This window comes from Sitophilus oryzae, unplaced genomic scaffold (assembly GCF_002938485.1).
Source record: "Sitophilus oryzae breed Bouriz unplaced genomic scaffold, Soryzae_2.0 scaffold_576_pilon_pilon, whole genome shotgun sequence".
Taxonomy (NCBI): domain Eukaryota; kingdom Metazoa; phylum Arthropoda; class Insecta; order Coleoptera; family Curculionidae; genus Sitophilus; species Sitophilus oryzae.
In genome coordinates this window covers 155020-173584 of record NW_022147169.1, presented here as the reverse complement: position 1 = coordinate 173584, position 18565 = coordinate 155020, and the positions used below count along the sequence as shown (strand labels likewise).

At 31.1% G+C, this 18565-nt stretch overlaps 1 protein-coding gene across 11 annotated transcripts in view; it reads right to left on the bottom strand.

Annotated features, from left to right (window-relative positions):
- Positions 1 to 18565, bottom strand: part of LOC115887466 (peptidoglycan-recognition protein SC1a/b-like) — a 125575-nt gene that overhangs the window by 70258 nt on the left and 36752 nt on the right. Inside the window, exons 3-4 of one of the 11 annotated variants that reach the window (XM_030906903.1) lie at positions 11354 to 11728; positions 10605 to 11299 (exon numbers count right to left, since the gene is read on the bottom strand). The exons of 6 other annotated variants lie outside the window; for them this stretch is intronic. In XM_030906903.1, coding sequence (XP_030762763.1) covers positions 11013 to 11299; positions 11354 to 11728 — 662 coding nt within the window. In that variant the 3' untranslated portion in view covers positions 10605 to 11012. Of the gene's footprint in view, positions 1 to 3314; positions 4218 to 10604; positions 11729 to 18565 lie in introns of those variants that run through there. 4 more of the 11 variants (XM_030906905.1, XM_030906908.1, XM_030906909.1 and 1 more) reach the window with 4 other exon arrangements.

Sequence of the window (18565 nt, the reverse complement as noted above, 5' to 3'; positions counted from 1 at the left end):
TGTTATTATTATACTGCTGACAGGGTAAACCGTAACATACGTAATTATATGCCTGCTATATTTATTGAATATACATGTAATGTTGCCGTTTAATTTTACATGATATAAAAAATAGAGGGTATAGAGGGTTTTCTGAAATGAATTATATTTTTAAAAGGCTATGATTCGTATATTATCAAACGACAAATCTTAAAAATTCTAAATGTAAAATTCTTCTACATTTACATTATTTAATCTTCAGATATTTTATTGCTAGGAGAGGAAACAACTACAATATTATGTTTAGTTATGACAGTTGCTAAAATGGGATTTAAAAGTGAAGTAATAAACATACAAAATATATCCATAAAACATTGTATTAAATACTTATTTACACAGTAAACTTATAAGATTTGGACTAATCTAGTTTTATAATATATAGAGTATGTCCCCGGATTGTCTTTACAAGAAGAAAAACTTTTTTATTGTTGACATTTTGAGAAAAGTACATTCTTCATAAAAAAATTTTGCTTGTTCTAAATGGTTAATCTCGTTTATACTTTTCCAATTTTCCATACCGTTTTACAGAAAATTAAAAAAAAACATGAAATTGTAGTTGAATTTGTGTAAATGTTTTTTTGAAAATGTAATAATTGAAGTCCTAAAAATCAAGACGCGTTTTTATGGTAATATAATTTCGTTTTCATTCTTTGATAGATTTTTATTGATAGAATTTTAATTAATGTTATATTCTTTGCTGTTTTAGAGTGTTAAAGAAGTACAAAATTTATTCAGTTCAATGCAACGGAAAGGGTGATAATACAGGGTGGTCCGAACTGTCTTCCCGAAAGTTTGGCAGCATATTCCGCAGATAAAAATACGTAAAAAAGTTTGTATAAATGTATGCCCTAAAATGATTAGTTTCGGAGATACTGGGTGTACAAGTTTCATTTTTATTTCGATTTTTTCCAAATAATTTCTGCAAGTAACGTCAATATTTGGATGAAAATTGGTGTTCACAGGAGATATTTGATTTTGATGTCAATATGACTCTTATCTGTAGGGGACGCCACCTACATGTGGTTTAAGTGTTTTGTGGAGTAACAACTTTTAGTCTGTACCTGTATAAAAAACTACTGAGTAAAAAATATACATTTCCGTGACTTCTTACGTAAAAAATGTTTCTTGGTAAAAATCGCCTCGAGCAACCGATCTAAAGATATATATATATAATTGAAATACATGCCAACAATCAATAGATGTCATTATTGACAAGAAATTGATATTTGAAATTGAAATTGAATATGTTGAATAGATAGTTATTTGACTGAAATGATAAATTTGGTAACTTTTTATTTTTTAAAATTAATCATAAATTTTTCTTCCAAAAAATGATGATTAAAACAGTTTCTTTTGAACTTTTGCCACAAGAACATTTCAAATTTATGATTTCAATCTATGAACTATGTAGGAACATGTTTAATTTATGTCAATGATGACAGGTATTCATAAATTCGATTCCAAATATCTCGAGAACCATTACTCGTAGCGATTTTTACCAAGAGACGTTTTTACGTAAAAAGCGTCGTAAATGTATATTTTGTACTCAGTAGTTTTATAAAGGACCGGACGAAAAGTTAGTAGATTGTAAAAGTTGTACATAACGCCCTCAACAAGTACGAGTCATATTGACATCAAAATCAAATCTCTCATGTCAAAAAACTCCCAGACACCAATTTTCATCCAAATATTACGTTACTTCAGAAATTATTTGAATAAAATTGAAATAAAAATGAAACTTCTACGCACTGTATCTCCGGAACTAAGCATTTTAGGACATATATTTATGGATTTTTTTTACTTATTTTTATCTGCAGAATATGCTGCCGAAGTTTCCGAAATATAATTCGGACCACCCTGTATATTATAACTACTAATAACCATTGTATCAAAGAACAAAATCGAAATTATATTCCCACAGAAACGTCTTTTGATTCTTAGAACTTCTTAGAATAGCTTTTAGGACAGCACAAAATATGGTTAAAGCTTTTTTTAAAAACTTTAACCATATTATCATATTTTTATTAACTTTCTCTAACACGGTATGGAAATTTGGAAAAGTATAAACAGAATTAATTTTCTCAAAATGTCAATAATAAAAGTTTTTCCTTTTGTAAAGGCAATCAGGGGACACACTATAGAATCAATACTGAGCAAAATAGATATCTTGGTTGATACAATCGATTTAGTATTTTTGAGCAATAATCACTAACACTAAAAAAATATATTTAATAAAGCCAACAAAATAAGGCTAAACATGTAATCTACGCAACAAAACTTTTTTTTACAATAATTTGAGCAAGGGTGCACGCAACTTTTTTGCGGAGCAACCATCGGAGCAACTCTATATACAGGGTGTTTCAAAAAATATGTGCTATCTCTCGTGGGGAGATTCCTTACGTAAAAATAAGATTTCCAAGGCTCATATCAACATAGGTCCGGTTTTGCTTTGTTTCGTAGCTACAGGGTGTTAAAGTCATAATATTTTTTTGATTTATTATAATTTTCTTCAGTACTTTTAGCGTTTCGTACGAAATTTTGATGGTAAAGGTTAATATAAATGCGACATATTTTAAAGCTAAAAAAGTGTCGACATATTCACCAGGGACGTGCATATGAGTTATCATTGGAATATTTAAAAAAAAAACATGTACGCCACTGACTTTTTTTCTCTTGTTAGCGAAATAATGTAAGCAGTTTTAGTTTACAGGATGTTAAAACTTTTTAAAATTAGTTTTTTTTGTAATTATCTTAAATACCATTATTTCTTTATTTGAAATAGCTGTAGGTTAGACTAATAGTAATATTAACTAATAGTAATAAATTAGGTAAAGTATATAATTTATTAATTTTATTTTAATTTTAATTTTATTAATTGTGATTAATAAAATTGCGTTTATCTCATTAAAGAGGCCGAATTCGACAAAATATCAAGAGATGACTTTTAATGGGCATTAAACGGCCTACACAATTTTGTTGTAGTTAGTTGTTGTAGTAGTTAGTTGCAGTAATTTTGCAATGTTTTTTTTGAAAAATATTCCAGTGATAACCTCTATGCACGTCCCTGATGAATTTATCTACCCTTTTTTAGCATTAAAAATGTAGCACTTATAGTAACTTTTACCCTCAAAATTTCATTCCAATCAATAAAAGTACTTGGAAGATATTATAATAAATCCAAAAATTATTAAGACTTTAACACCCTGTAGCTACGAAATAAAGCAGAATCGGACCTATGTTGATATGAAAGGTAAAACTTATTTTTTAGCAATCTCCCCACGAGAGATGGCACATGTTTTTTTAAACACCCTGTATATTTAAAAAAAATGTTCTAAATTAACACACATAAAGCCCTTAAAATTTCAATACAAATTGTCGTTCTGCTTGGAGCCTCCGCGTCGTATGAGAGGTGCCACCCTACACAGACGACAGTTTTTTATATCAAAAATTTTTTTAAACATGTGAGTCTAGTCCAAGGTTTTCATTTCTTTTAGATTTCTAAAATTTGTTATTTACGTTTTATCTTTACTAATCATTTTCTCTCAAAATTATTTCATTTTCAGTTTTATTGAACGTTCCATTTTTATAGTCACTATGTTTCGACACAGTTTCACACAATTGAGTTTTTTTGTTATTGATTATTGGCTCGATTTGATTATAACAAATTAGTTGGGCACCTGTAGTGTCTACGTTTGATTTAAACCCATCTGTAAGTAAATCATCTATATTGTCGTTGATATTGTGAAGTGTCTCATCCGTAAAGTTTCCTATGTATCCTATATCGATGGTATTTGTACCGATTTCGTTGCGATTGTGCCAACCGCGCCCTTCGTAAATTATACCATCTCCGCCTATGAGGAAATTGAACCGTATATCCCGTAATTTCTCGATGTTCATGTCTTTGTCTTGAATCTCCCGAAACCGGTTGCAACAGGTCTGGATGTCGTGACATTGTGGACCACCGGTGTGGTTGACAACAATATATTCTATAGATTCATCGGTATAATTCGTCACTGTTCTCTTCGCTTCACACTCTGTTCTATCCACATAAAATCTCCGATAACCACCTTTCTCACTTGGCTTATGAGGTTCGTCAGTCTTTTGAAGTTTCGCTAAAACTGCTAGCAAGAAAATGATGAAGACAGAAACGCATGCGACAATTCCATATTTGTATTTGACTGGAACAGAACAGACACATCTTCCTAATATAGTTTTTGTTTATGTGTATCTCATGCAACCCCATCGAAAGCAGTTTTCAAACCAATACAACAAACTTCAAAACTTCGATCAGCTAACTCAGTCTGAATTTATAATACTTGTGTTATATCAAATATATATGTCAAATATGGAAATCAGAGACAAAATACTTGCAGTCCAAAATTAAGAGAGAACAGTCAAACAATAATTTTATATTCATACAATAACGTTTTTCTATTCTTATTTATCTTATGCGAATTGCATAAATCCGGAAAAACATTGTGTTTGACTTGAGTTACAGTAACATTACAGGAAATCGTAAAAATCCTGCAAATAATATGAAAAATAGCGGAACAAATTTTAGTTGTAAGTAATTATACAGAGTCTGGCATAAGAGCGTCGGGCATCTGTTGCTCCTATAACAAAAATCTTAGGAATCTTGTGTATTTTGTAAGTGCAAACCTAAAGAATGTATTTCAGAAAAATATTTTTAGTTCTAGAGGGCAGCTCCAAAAGTGTGTGTGGATCGGGGTGCTGATTTTTTTCAAATGCAACATTTTACATAATCCCAAGATATTATTAAATATGTTTTGATAATTTCAGACTGGGTTTCAGAGGTACAAGTAAATGAATTTAAAACATATAGGGTGTACAAAATTCTCTGGCAAACTTTCTAAAATATAAAATCGTTTTTCTTCGTTTTATTTTTAAATGGAACATCCTGAATAGATGGAATACCCTTTGTTAGATAAAGAATTAAAAAATGAATTAGAAAATTTTTTTTTATTAAATATTTCACAATTTTTAACGGTTACATATGAGTTTTTCAACAGTAATTATTTATCATAAATTATTACCATTTTTTAAAATTTATTTTTATTAATATTTCTGAGACTATCACAACATATTTGATAATATATTAGGATGTAAAGTTATCAGAAAGGAAACCAAAAATGAAATAACATACAGGGTACTCAGGTTTACAATAATATACATGTAAAAAATGATCCTGATCAAACTCACACTTTTTTGAGCCACCCTGTTGAAGTTAAAATATATTCCTGAAATGCATCCTAATGCAGTTCATATCAAATAAACTTTTAGTCACGTGATTAAGCTTGACCGGCACAGCGTTGCCTACTTTTATATGTTTTCTGTAAAACAAAATATTTTAGGAAACAAAAATAAATTAATTATAAATATAGAAGTTACTATTTACATCAACAAAACACACCTTCTGTTAGCACTTAAGGGACATAAAGGGCCATTACTACCGCTTTCCCGTTCAAAATATTGTAGTGAAGTTGCGATGAGTTTTTTACGGCTATTAAGCTATCTTGTACACTTCGCACTAAATGTTTTAAAAAGAACAATGTTTGACTGCAACGTCTGCTAGTAAACATTTTCAACACTATTTATAATAACACTATTTCTTTAACCCAAAATCTCCTAATACATAATAAGTGTCAAAACGAATGACAGTCGTCGAACGACAATGTCAGAAAATAAATAAATAAATGCGGCAACTTGACATTTTTACAGCAGAGCTACCACCTGAATCCCCAGCGCAAAATTTAAATTCCAGTTAGTCAGCACGGCGCCGAATATGTCCATGGTTGGCAACAAAGGATTTAAAAATCGCACCCTCGATTACGCAACTAAAAGTTTAATTGATATGAAATATACATATTTTAAGCCGCGTCCAAGCTAAGCGAACAAAATGTTCGCGAACATATATAATTAAACATATATTAAGTGAAAATTGTGAGATAGGTAGATTTATAAATAATAAAGCCAACAAGTACAGCTAGCCTAGGTCTATTAAGGAGCGCGGAGCGCCGAACGGCTAGCTTGTACGCCAGAGCGTGCGTCTGCGTATGCTAGAGCGCGCGCGTTCTTTTTCCGATGGGTGTCGGTATATCAAAAGGAGCGAACGGCGTGCATTTCGGTGGACATTGTACCGGACACTTGGAAGGGTCTCATTTAATTTCGGACGTCCATCTGTGATTTTTATTTTTTACCGAGTATTCGACAATGGGAGACGCAGTTATTGACTGGGATCGTGAAAAACATTTACAACTAATTTGTTTACACAAAGAAAAGATTTTATAATTTTAATTTTATTGTGGGTTGAGTGTGAATAGCTATGTAGCTAGACTTCTTCCATATAATTTCATTTTTGTTAATAAAGACCTTTATGATTATTTGTATTAAAAACCGGAATTATTATGGGATTCTGAAATTGAAAATTACTACTTAATAGGAAGTTTGACACCGGAAATGAAATTTTACCATTACATTTTTTAGAAATAAATATACCGGGTGTTTCTGAAAAGTGGTTCACTTATATAACTTTTTTAATTTTTTAGATAAAAAACGAAATTTGGTATGTTAGTATAGGACATAAATCAGGATTGACTGACGTTTTCATTTATTTTCGGTCACTACCTATTTCACCGGAAATGACAACTTCTTTTGATTTAAATGGTACCCTCGGTATTTTTTTACCGTATATGATAGAAAATAACATTCTAAATAGAATGATATATTAATCGTCAACTTTTGACATTTTCAATTAAGAAATGGCTATAAATAAACGTAAAGACAATTTTACTCCAAATACCAAGCATGTAGTACCAAATTATTCGTAAAAAATGCTTTTTCCAAATATGCTGAGACAGCTTCGTACCATTTGAAAAATTTGAGTTTTATTATATATAAATTAAAAATCCAAAGTTGTAATCATTTCCGGTGAAACAGGAAGCGATCGAAGGTAATTGAATAAGTCAATTAATCCCGATTTATGTCATATACTAACAAACCAAATTTCGTTGTATTATCTGAAAAAATAAAAAAGTAAAAAAGGAGAGCCTCTTTTGAGAAACACCTAGTAGAATCGGCTGAAAATGAATACATGTCTTAAAAATACACTATAACGAATAATCTACCAAAAGACCCCTGTAACCCTCCGTCTGCTAAATATTGATTCTTCAACGACAAAAATTCTTAAACTGTTTACCGGTTAATTTATTTAATAAAATGCTTGCACTGTAGTTTTCTCAGCTTTGCATCAATTTTGTTTTGCTACAGAGTTTATTTTTTTGTTTTTTTTGCAAGCACCAGCCAATACAATTAAAGCAGCTGCCGCAATTTTCACCTTATCATCCATATTTATTTTTTCAACTCACATTAAGCCGGGCACTCGAAAAAACAGCGATTGCCTAAACGCATCCTAGATCTATAGAGTGAACTGGTTGTCGCATTCTTCCCGGCATCTCAGTCCTCGGGACCGATGTGATAGGCTGTGCCGTCGTTTACGACCTGCTACAACGAGTATATACTGCAAATTATATATGTTCGCGAACGTTTTGTTCGCTTAGCTTGGACGCGGCTTTAGGTTAGCATTTAAACAAAATTCCTAAGTTTATTATTATAGGAGCTGCAGATATACAATATATTTCATAAAATAAGTGCAAGTATTTTCAAAGGGGTGGAGGAAGATTTGACAACAATTCATTATTTTCTTTCAATATATTATACAGCACATGTACACAACATTAACAGAATAAACATGCAATTTACAGAAAATTTCAAAGTATGTATTCTTGATAATATATTTCATTATATTTTGTTTCCAACAACATAACCGACCAAAAACACATGTATGTTGATTGTACCCTCAGCATTTAAGTGTGTGTAATTGACAATTGTCAACATTGTGTGTAAGTGGTGTTTTAGAAAAGAAAAAAATTAATTGGACTGTGTAAAGTTAGTATAGCTTCCACATAGCTTTGATTTTTTTTTCAACTCTTCTAATATATTTTTTTGTATGTATACGAGATATGTAAACAGATATATATTAAACTAGATATATTTTTTCAACTTTCAAGAAAAGGCATTAAAAGAGAGTTTTGTTCTGATATTCTATTCTAACATTAAGCATATATGTCTATATAAAAATATGATTTACAACGTGTTATGTGTTCCGTATATTTGCAAATAAGCTGTCGCCCCCAATAATTGACTAGTTTTAATGTTGTCTTCAAATAGGTACTACGATTATTCGTATGTGTAATGTGTATTGTGTTATATTCAGTAGCATATTTGTTGTGTTATATGTACGGTATATGTTTAGCATTCTATTTCGTGTTCAGAGATTCTGGTCAAATTTCAATTGAATTTCTTGATAAAAATATACACAAATGTTAATATGTATGTTAAGCCACGTCTCGACATAATGTTTTACATGACGTTTTGCATCTCATTTAAAACAGTAAACCGTGTCAAAAACTGTGGCGGCAGCTTTTGAGACGGTTTACTGTTAGACGATTCTTTAGGCGGTCTTCAGACTTAATTCACTTCAAATAATTCCGTTATTTTGTCTACACATAATCTTTTACTTCATATATTTTGACTGAATCGATAAGATGAAAGGTAAAATGTTATATCTGGACGGAGCTTTACAGTTAAAGTGTTTTATTAGTTAGTTTATAGACGCTGGATAATAGATATTATCCAAATATCTGGATATTTTCTTGGAATGTTATATTTTTACTAAAATTGTATTTATATTTTATACAAAATGGTATGGTATTTCTAAAATTGTTTAGATTGTTGTATCCCTGCCTTAATTTGATTTGTAATGTTGCTTTTAGTTAAGTTTTAAGTGTATTTATTTTTATTTTAAATGTATTAAGTGTAACTAGTACTGCATTGGGATATGACTTGCGACTGAAATTTATTACCATAAAAAGCTCATTTACCTTCGAAGCTTCGAAGAAACTGAAAGATCTGTAAAAAGAAGAGTTCCAAGATGTAGCTCCCAAAAAGATCAATTACATTAATATAGTTCCTAAGAGAGTACCTAATCGCAGTTTTTAGTATACAGTTCACAGTCCGCAATTCTTATAGAATCCCAGTCATTGAATGTTACTGTCATTTTACACTTAATTATTCTTTTTAGCGTTTTTAACATTGTGTAATTGTCAAAATTACTTTTAAACTAATTTATTTTAAATAAAATTAAATATGTATCAATATCTAGAAGAAAAGGGTTATTATTAAAGCATCGGCAACTTAAATCATTAAAACATAGGGACCACAAGTGGTCTCAACTATGGAGATAAAAACTCTAATATTATCAACGGTTTGAAGCAACAGTCTCCAACATTTAGGTGGCCACTTTAATTCCTTGATATTGGTGGCAGCGGTGGGATTGCCTAACATGGGTGGCAGCGGTGGGATTTCCAACAAAATAATAAACATCAGAGTAATAAAATTGGATAAAGTATGAACTAAATATATAATAATTGGTTTGTCGGTTTTCTACTACAAGTTGCACTGGCGTTAAATCCAGGTTTATTCTTTTTATACGGTGTAAAATCTTCCTGTAATATCAATCATTAATTTTGAATTGCCAATTTCTTCTAAACTCTACAAGGTAGATTTATTATTTGTTTTTATTGATTAATATTTAATAATCAGATTAATTTCTTAATCAAATTTTATAACATACAACAATTTACTAATACACAACACAAGTTCATACTTTATCCGTGCACTGTGTCTGCTAATAGTAATATAATAATAATAATAATTATATTTTATATAACCAACAAAAAAACGTAATTTACGCATTAAATCTTTTCAACAATCATTATTGCGGGCAAACTATCTTCATGTTATCTTTGCCTAAAAGTTTGACTACTGACATTAAATGTCATTTATTTGATGATAATTTTTTGGCTCATTTCTTTTTTGGTTAGTTGTAAGGTTTTGATTCCGAAGTGCTTGAATCCGAATGAATCTGTTATGTACAAGCTCAGTTTTACCCTCTTCACCGGTTTCATAATTTCACCGTTTTTCCTATAACGTTGCCACAAATGACCAACTACCGCGTAAAGCGGGGTATTGCTTAAGCCAGGACCCCATTAGGCCAAACGCCACGCAACGCTACGTGAGCTCACGTTGGCCCACGTTTTGCGACGTGGGAAAGAGTGTACACATGAGATCTGAGATCTGGAAGCGACCACACACGTGTGATAGGATGGCGTGTTGCCCAGTGTGTACGCAATACATGTAATTAAATGAAAAAACATATGCACAGATCTTTATGACGTGGGGTAGCATGGCGTCGCGTGGCGTGGCGTGTTAGCTAATGGGGTCCCGGCATTACCCACGTCTTGTAGCGCAGAGTAGCATGGTATCACAAGGCGTATTGCTAGTGAGTTCCAACCTATCTATCAAGAAAAGGTCACTTGTGGACATATAAAAATCTTATTTTGATAAATTAATAATCAAAACCGGTCTTTAATGCTTAAAATCTTTATATTGAAGTATTAAAATGTATTTATAATAAAATATTTAAAATAAAATCTATTACATATACTAGATTACTTCTTGAAAATCGATAATATTATTTTATATTCTAAACAACTAATAATATCGGACAATTTCCCAGATATGTCAAAAGACTAATTCTCTATAGATCACCGAATTTAAATGTAAGTATTTGGACGGATAAATGCCTGAAAAACGTCGTCGTGCTGTTGTTCCAATGCTAGAAGAGACATTTTGATATGCACTGCTTATTTACACCAGTTAGAGATCAGGTCAGATAGAATATTTCTTGAGTAAAGGTCGATTTAGTCACTTGCTAAGACGGAAAGTCAATTAAACAGTTGAGAATCGAGGTTCAAAATCAGTGTAAACAAAATAGACCACCCCATATTAGCCCTGACTGCAAAGAGGAGACGGTAGCTTTAAATGCTGTATTTCTAAATAATAATATCACTTGAATAATACTTCCATTTTATAATTTCTTTATATATGTTTATCCCTGGGCTATTTGTCTTCTCCGTTTGATTATGGGCAACAATCCTTAATTTTTCTTTATCCAAATACCCTAAGTCAATTCCTTGTCGAATCAGATATTGTCCAGCATTTAGCATGACATCACTAGGATTGTCTACGTCAAAGTCGCCCATAAAAGAAATATCTATTGAATCATCCATTTGGGTATTTCTGACACCCCAGCCTCTACCTTCGTATATATTTCCATCGCCTATAACAAAATTGTATCTTATGTTTCCTTCATTATACTCCCCAACATCTACACCTTGCAAGATCTGCATGGACGTAAAACAAGATCCTACATCTGAACACATTCTAGTGTTGGTATGCTTTATTATTACCAAAGTGGCTGGTTTTGTGAGGTTTTGTTTATTAGAAATTACTCTTCCTCCCCATTGTATCACAGTAAAAATATAGAAAGAGTTTTTTGGGACTGTTTGAGTCACTATTATTTCTGTAATACTTTCATAATTTTCAATGAAACTAGATGGGAAATTTGATATAAAATGGACCAGAACAGCTATTATCAGGCTTATTAGTATCAGTATCACTAGAACTATCAGAATTCGTTTTATATTGTTCTTTAGTATGTCCTTAGGGGATAATTTCTGGTAGCTCGATATTGTATTCGGTGATTGCACTATAACAACAGAAAAACTGAGTTAATTCCAGCTGAAAATCATCATATCTATCATTTCTACTATATATCGATTGTAATTGGTCGCTGTTTGGCAATAAAAAATAAAAATCTGTTTAGAAAAGATAATATTCTGGAGAGAAAAGACGATTTCAACAGATGACATCCAAAAATGACGGAAAACACATTTTTTATAGATAAATTAAATGTATATTTAGATTAGAAATAAAGGCAAAGGTGAATATACAGAGTGTTCCAATATTTCGTGGACATAGAACTACTACGTATTTTTGGAATCAAAATAAGTTCATTGGACACAATTTATCTCTATATACCTCGTCACAAAAAGTAAAAAAAAATTACTCCTAATAAAAAACAATACAGGATGCGTCTCAAAAGTGGCTCACCCCCTAACTTTATAATTTTTTCAGATAAAAAAGCGAGATTTGATATGTTAGTATATGACATGAATTAGGATTGATAAACGTATTAAACTGTTTTTGGTCACTTCCTGTTTCACCGGAAATGGCTAACAACTATTGATTTTAAAAAGACCATCTCGGTATATTTTTGCTTTATTCGATAGAAAATGACCTTCTGAATAGTCCTATCTACTTTTTTGTTTATTATTTAAATGCAGAATATGATACGTTTCTAATAGAAAAAATAAATAAACTGTTCTCTTTAAAGCCATTTTACAAACTAGAAATGTAAACAACAGCCTCACAAGACGCTGAACTGGCGCTTCCAGCCTGAACGCTTAGATGCGACATGAACGTGACGCGAAGCTCGACGCTCTCAGCCTGAACGTACCTTTAGGTATTCAGGGAATTAAAAAATTTACCAATTAAAAAATAAAAATTATATAGCTGAAATAAAATCCTTTTGGGATTATAGTAATTTGTTATTATGATGTATTGTTTTAGTATTTTTATTGATACTTGTTCAAGGATTTCTTAATATCGAGAAAAAAATGATAGATATGAACAAATGTTTCTCAAGTTTTGTGGTCTTGAAGTCATACTTAGGGTGTATATCAGCGAACAAATATAGAGTTATGGATTTTGAGATAAGATAACATAAGGTTTTTTATTTGTTGAAAGAAAAATAAATGTATTTTTCTTTCAACAAATTGAATTTATTTCAGATTTTAACACTTTTCGGATATATTGTTTTTAAAACCAAAACTTTAGAAATAGCCTGGCCACACTGCATAGTGCTTTAAATAAAAATAGTGTTTTTAGCCGACCATACCAACAGGTATGGTAGGCTATTAAGATCGGTAAAAAAAGTTTTTTTAATTTCACTCGAAATGAGGCAATTGGGTCATAAATGACCTAAATACAAAACATTTTCATGGTGTCTGTCTGTCCGTCTGTAACACGATAACTCAAAAACCGCTAAATCGATTTTAACCAAATTTGGCAGAAAAATACTGTGGCACCCGAGAATCTGGCCATTAGTTTTTGGTGGGGGTGGGGGGTTGGTAAGGGAGTATGGGAGGGGGCAAAACATTTTAAAGAATTGTAACTCCAAAATTACAGTAGCTAGCGAAACGCGGTTTTCAATTTAAGATTGGGAATATTATTTGCAACAAAATTTGTAATAACATCAAAATCAGTCAAATTTCGTACTTTTTGAGATAAAAAAAAATTGGAAAAATTCCTTTTCTTTGAAACTAAAAGAACTGCCTACCAACTTTTTATTAACATATTTTAGTATGGGCGGCTATACGTGCCGCATATATTTATTTTTTTTAAATAAAAATAGCATCATTATGAAAATTTTACGATGAATTCTTTACAGAAAAATGGGGATTGCAATTTAAAAATCTTACAACTTAATCATTACTTTTTTGGGACACCCTGTATACAACAAATTATTTTGAGTATATGCACCTTTATATATAAACAATACAAAATATTTTTCATATCATCGACAGCAACGGCGATATTGGACTTTCTCGTACTAAGTGGACGCCCTGTATACTTCTAGATATAAAATGACAGCGATTTTTTTTATCGTTTTGTGGTTCTTACTTGGTTATTCTATAATGCACATATTTTCAAGAAATAATATTCGTTCCGCAATGAATTTTTAAAACGTCAATACATAAAATTTACGTTTTCTACGTGATAAATATCAATCAAGACTGTTTATTATTTCATTTGCTGTTTTTTTTCTTTCAAAGTCGATTCATTACCCATGATAATTTACAGTGTAATAAATATAAATATTTTAGATGTATATAAGTTAAAATTTTAGCGCTAAATAGCGTTGTCGGGAAAACAGGTTTTATATTTTCTAAAACTGAATTTTAAATCTTAAACAAATATATATCTAATTATAATCATTATTTTGAACGACAATAAACAAGCTTTAAAAATAGTTATTTTATCTTGAATTTATCTGCATTTGGCAATATTAAAACGCATTTTTATTGTAAGTAAACATAATATAATGAAGAAATAGTGCAATAAATTCATATATTTCTCGTAAAAAAAAAGAAAATACAAATACATATACTCTGATTTAAAAAGAATCCGTTGATGATATCAAAACTTTATAAAACTTTCTATACAGGAAGGTAATTTGAAAAGTAGCGGGAATGGGGAAATACAGGGTGGCGCACCTCATTCACCTCGGTTGATTATACGAAAACGAAAAGATGAAGAAACAAAATATTTTATGGATATATGTGGGGAAGCAATGTGCACAATTTAAAATTATTTTGAAATATACAGGGTGTTTCAGAACTAAGATCCATACCAAAGTTATATTTTATCTTATGCAACACCCGGTATTTTATTTCATTTTTGGATTCTTGGGCCCAAAAATGATGTACTCAATATGTTTAAAATCTTTGGTTTTTGAGATATTTAAAGATATTTAAATATGCATGCTTACAATAGAATATATTATTAACACCCTATATACATTACTTTTCAGAATATTTAATTCTTGTGTTGAGTTTAAAGGTAGAGAAATAAACTTTACTGAAATATATTATTGTTGTCTTAAATTTATACAGGGGTGCAAAAAATTGCTGATCTATTTTAAGGACTTAATTTATATAAAAACTTCGTTGTTTCAAATGCAACACCCTGTATTTTTTTAAATAAATCGAAGCAGATTCAAATGCTCTTTGGAACTATATTAGGGTTTCCTATACCTATCTAGCTCAGATATTGAATAAAAAGTAATTTTTCAATAAAATGGCAATCAAGATGGCTGGTGTCGCTATTGCAATTTTCTAGTGACAGTTAGATGAATAGTTTTTTTTAGTAGATTTATAACAGTTTACTTAAATTTACCCACAATAGTTTAATAAGTAAGTATTCATTATTTTATCAAGAAAAATAAAGCAGTATCTGCTGGCGGAACGAATGGATTATGTTACTATTGATTTTATTTTGTGAGAAAAATTGCTTTTTGGCCTCAAGGGCTTATGCTCAAAGATATCCAAATGGGAATGTTCCGGATAAGTAATATTTCTGGATACATCTTCGTTTTTCTTGATAGAATAATAAATACATATTTATTAAACTATTGTAGGTAAATTAAATAAAAGTAAACTGGTATAAATTTAAATTAAGTCCATAAACTAATTTCGATTTGGAAAACAATAAACTTGCCATGACGACACTCGTTCTCTTGGTTGCCATTTTATTGCAATTGAAAACCTGAGCTAGATAGGTATAGGAAACTTTAATATAGTATGAATGAGCATTTGAATCTGCTTTGATTTATTTAAAAAAATATAGGGTGTTTGAAATAACGAAGTTTTTATATAAAATAAATATTTAAAATAGACCATCAATTATTGATACCCCTGTATACATTAAAGAAAAAAATCAACTTTTTCAGTAAAGCTTATTTCTTTGGCTTAAGTGGCAGCACAAGAATTAATTCTGTAAAACAATGTAGAGGGTGTTGATTTTTTTTATTATAATATGCATATTTAAATATCTGTAAATATCTTAAAAACCAAAGCTTGTAAACATATTTAACCCTTATAATAAATGCCTTATTTTGTGTCCATGGATCCAAATATGAAATAAAGTACCGGGCGTTCACCATAAGAGAAAATATAACTTTGATGTGGATCTTAGTTCTGACATACCATGTAAATTTCAAAATAATTTTAAATTATGCATATTGCCTTCCCACATATACCCACAAAATATTTTATTTCTACATCTTTCCGTTTTTGTATAGTCAACCGAGGCGAATGAGATGCGCCACCCTGTATATTTATTAGGAGAAAAATATCTATTAGCAAAATCGTACTTATTCACTTTGGACAAAATATACCACCAGAAAGATATTAAATCATAATAATACATTCTCCATTATAGACGGAGAGCTGGCTACATAAAAAACCTTATCATCGTTACATGGCTAATTTTTCTTGTGAAGTATCCCTTTCTGTAGCCATTGTGAAATAATCATGTCTGCCAGCGCGATCCAGGGGCTTAGAGCGGGGGCGACCAATCGAAAGGGTGAAATTTTGACACTAAAAATATTATAAGGTACACGAGTTATAATTGCCAAATATCTTTTATTTACTATTAAGAAACATGTAAAATTGTTGACAGACATTTTTCTCGTGGCTAAAATATCGGCAGACAATGCGAAAGAGGCATGGAGTTTTGACAAAAAAAAATCATCGCATACATCAAAACAATATACATCAATAAGACATGGCATGTCCATTGGTGGAATGTCATGTTTATTTTTTATTTATTTAAAAAGCCGTATACAAAAGAACAGACAAAAAAATCGTGGCTTAATCAGCGGTAGACAGTTATAAAAAGCGCGATATTACTCTACAGGGTGAACCTTGAAAAGTGCAAATATTTTTAGAGCTGGTATCGTATTCCACATAAGTCCAAAATAACCGAGTTATCAAGTTTGAAAATTTAAAAAAAAATTGATTTATTTTTAAATAATTTGGTGAGCCACCTGTTTTTTTCTGTATTTGCATTTATTCTTTTAGTGTCGTAGTTATAGAGTAAACCGTAAGCATGGTAGGTTAAGAAATAATTATACCAATGGTAAATTTGCGGTGAATATACAGTTTTAAAAAGTTTTCTAAAATATACAGGAAAATTTAAAAAAATGCAAGATTTTCTACATCTTTTTTTTGCGGAAAAAAACTCATAGACGTGTTCCTGGGGTCGAAATATATCACCCTTAAAAGTATTTGCACTTATTTAAGACTAACCCTCTATAAGCGTTTTCTTGAAACGCTCGACGCGTTATCAATTGAAAGATAATACATGTAACTGTAAAACATAATAACAAATTTTACGGCGCAGATATCATTCAGAGGAAGAGAAAGACTCGTTTGCGAGAGCGAGGATTTGCAGTACGATGAGTCAGATACAAATAGTGAGACAGAATAGTAAATATATGATATCTGTTATTGAAATAATAAAAAAAATATATTTATAATATGTGTAATCGTATACATGATTTATCTATAATTAAATGGATAAGGCGGCGAGCGTTTCCTGAAAGCGCTAGAGTAATATCGCGCTTTTGATAACTGGCAGCTGATTTAGCCACGAGCTTTCTGTCTGCCCTTTTGCATGCGGCTTTTAAAATAAATAAATATGACGCTCCACCAATCGGCATGCATGTATGCCATATTTTTTTTTCGTTCTTCAAATATAATTTTTTAATAATTATTTTTAAAATTTCATTCTTCTTTCGCGTTGTCTGTCGCCATTTTAGCGACTAGAAAAATGTCTGCCAACAATTTTCCACGTTTCTTAATAATAAATAAAAGCTATTTTCGCAATTATAACTCGTGTAAGATACCTTATAACATTTTTAGTGTCAAAATTTCACCCTTTTCATTGGCCGTCCCCGCTTTAGCCCACGGCCACACAGAAAGCGTTTTTAGCGTTTTGCGTTTTTTGCGTCTCAAGTCCTTTTTGCGATTTTACCGTTTTAAGCGTTTTTTTCGACTTGTGTCCATTAAAAACATGCAAAAGACGCGGCAGGTCTGCAGTTTCTATCAAGTTGTCAATTAGTAACGTCGTAAGATCGTGGATTTCCGGCCCGTCCAACAATCAATCCTGTGAGAAAGAGATAAGCGAGATCGGCGCCGTTAGCGTTGAAGAGACGAAGATAAAAGATGCTGGGATTGAATTGTGGACGGGCCGGTGCATATATTCCGAGACAAACACAATCTACTGCTAGTGCCAGTGGTGTGTGTAAAAATAATAATTATTATTTGCTATTTATTTTACGAATTTTAATTTATATGTGTATAGTTTTTTATGTTGTAGTGTTGTGGTTAGTACTTGTTATAATTATAATATAATATAATAAATAATTATAATTATATAATAGAATAGTAAATATTTCTAGTTGCTAATGCAATTTTAGGACATGCTTTATGAATCATTTTGGAGTGAAACTTCTTTACGCGCGCTGGGAGTAAAAATTCAAGGCCGTGACACAGTGGCGGATACAGATGGGGGGCCCATGGGGCCCGGGCCCCCCCTAAAATCTGTAAATTTGGTTAAATATTAGCCTTTTGAATTAAAAATGGCACCCTAAAAAGCATATTCTACGTGACTTTTTTTTTGGGCCCTCCCTAAAATAAATTCCTGTATCCGCCCCTGCCGTGACATACGAGCTAATGAGACGGCCCTGACACACGAACTCATTGTAACAAAACGTGTTAACGGCTTAGAAATACGTAGTGACGCGCCGTGTATTTGTGAGCAGTCCACGTGTTTAATCAAAAATATTGATATTTTAATACAAATTTTGTAGAAGTGAATCAAATTATTACGTGTAAAAAAACATTTGTTACACGTAAAA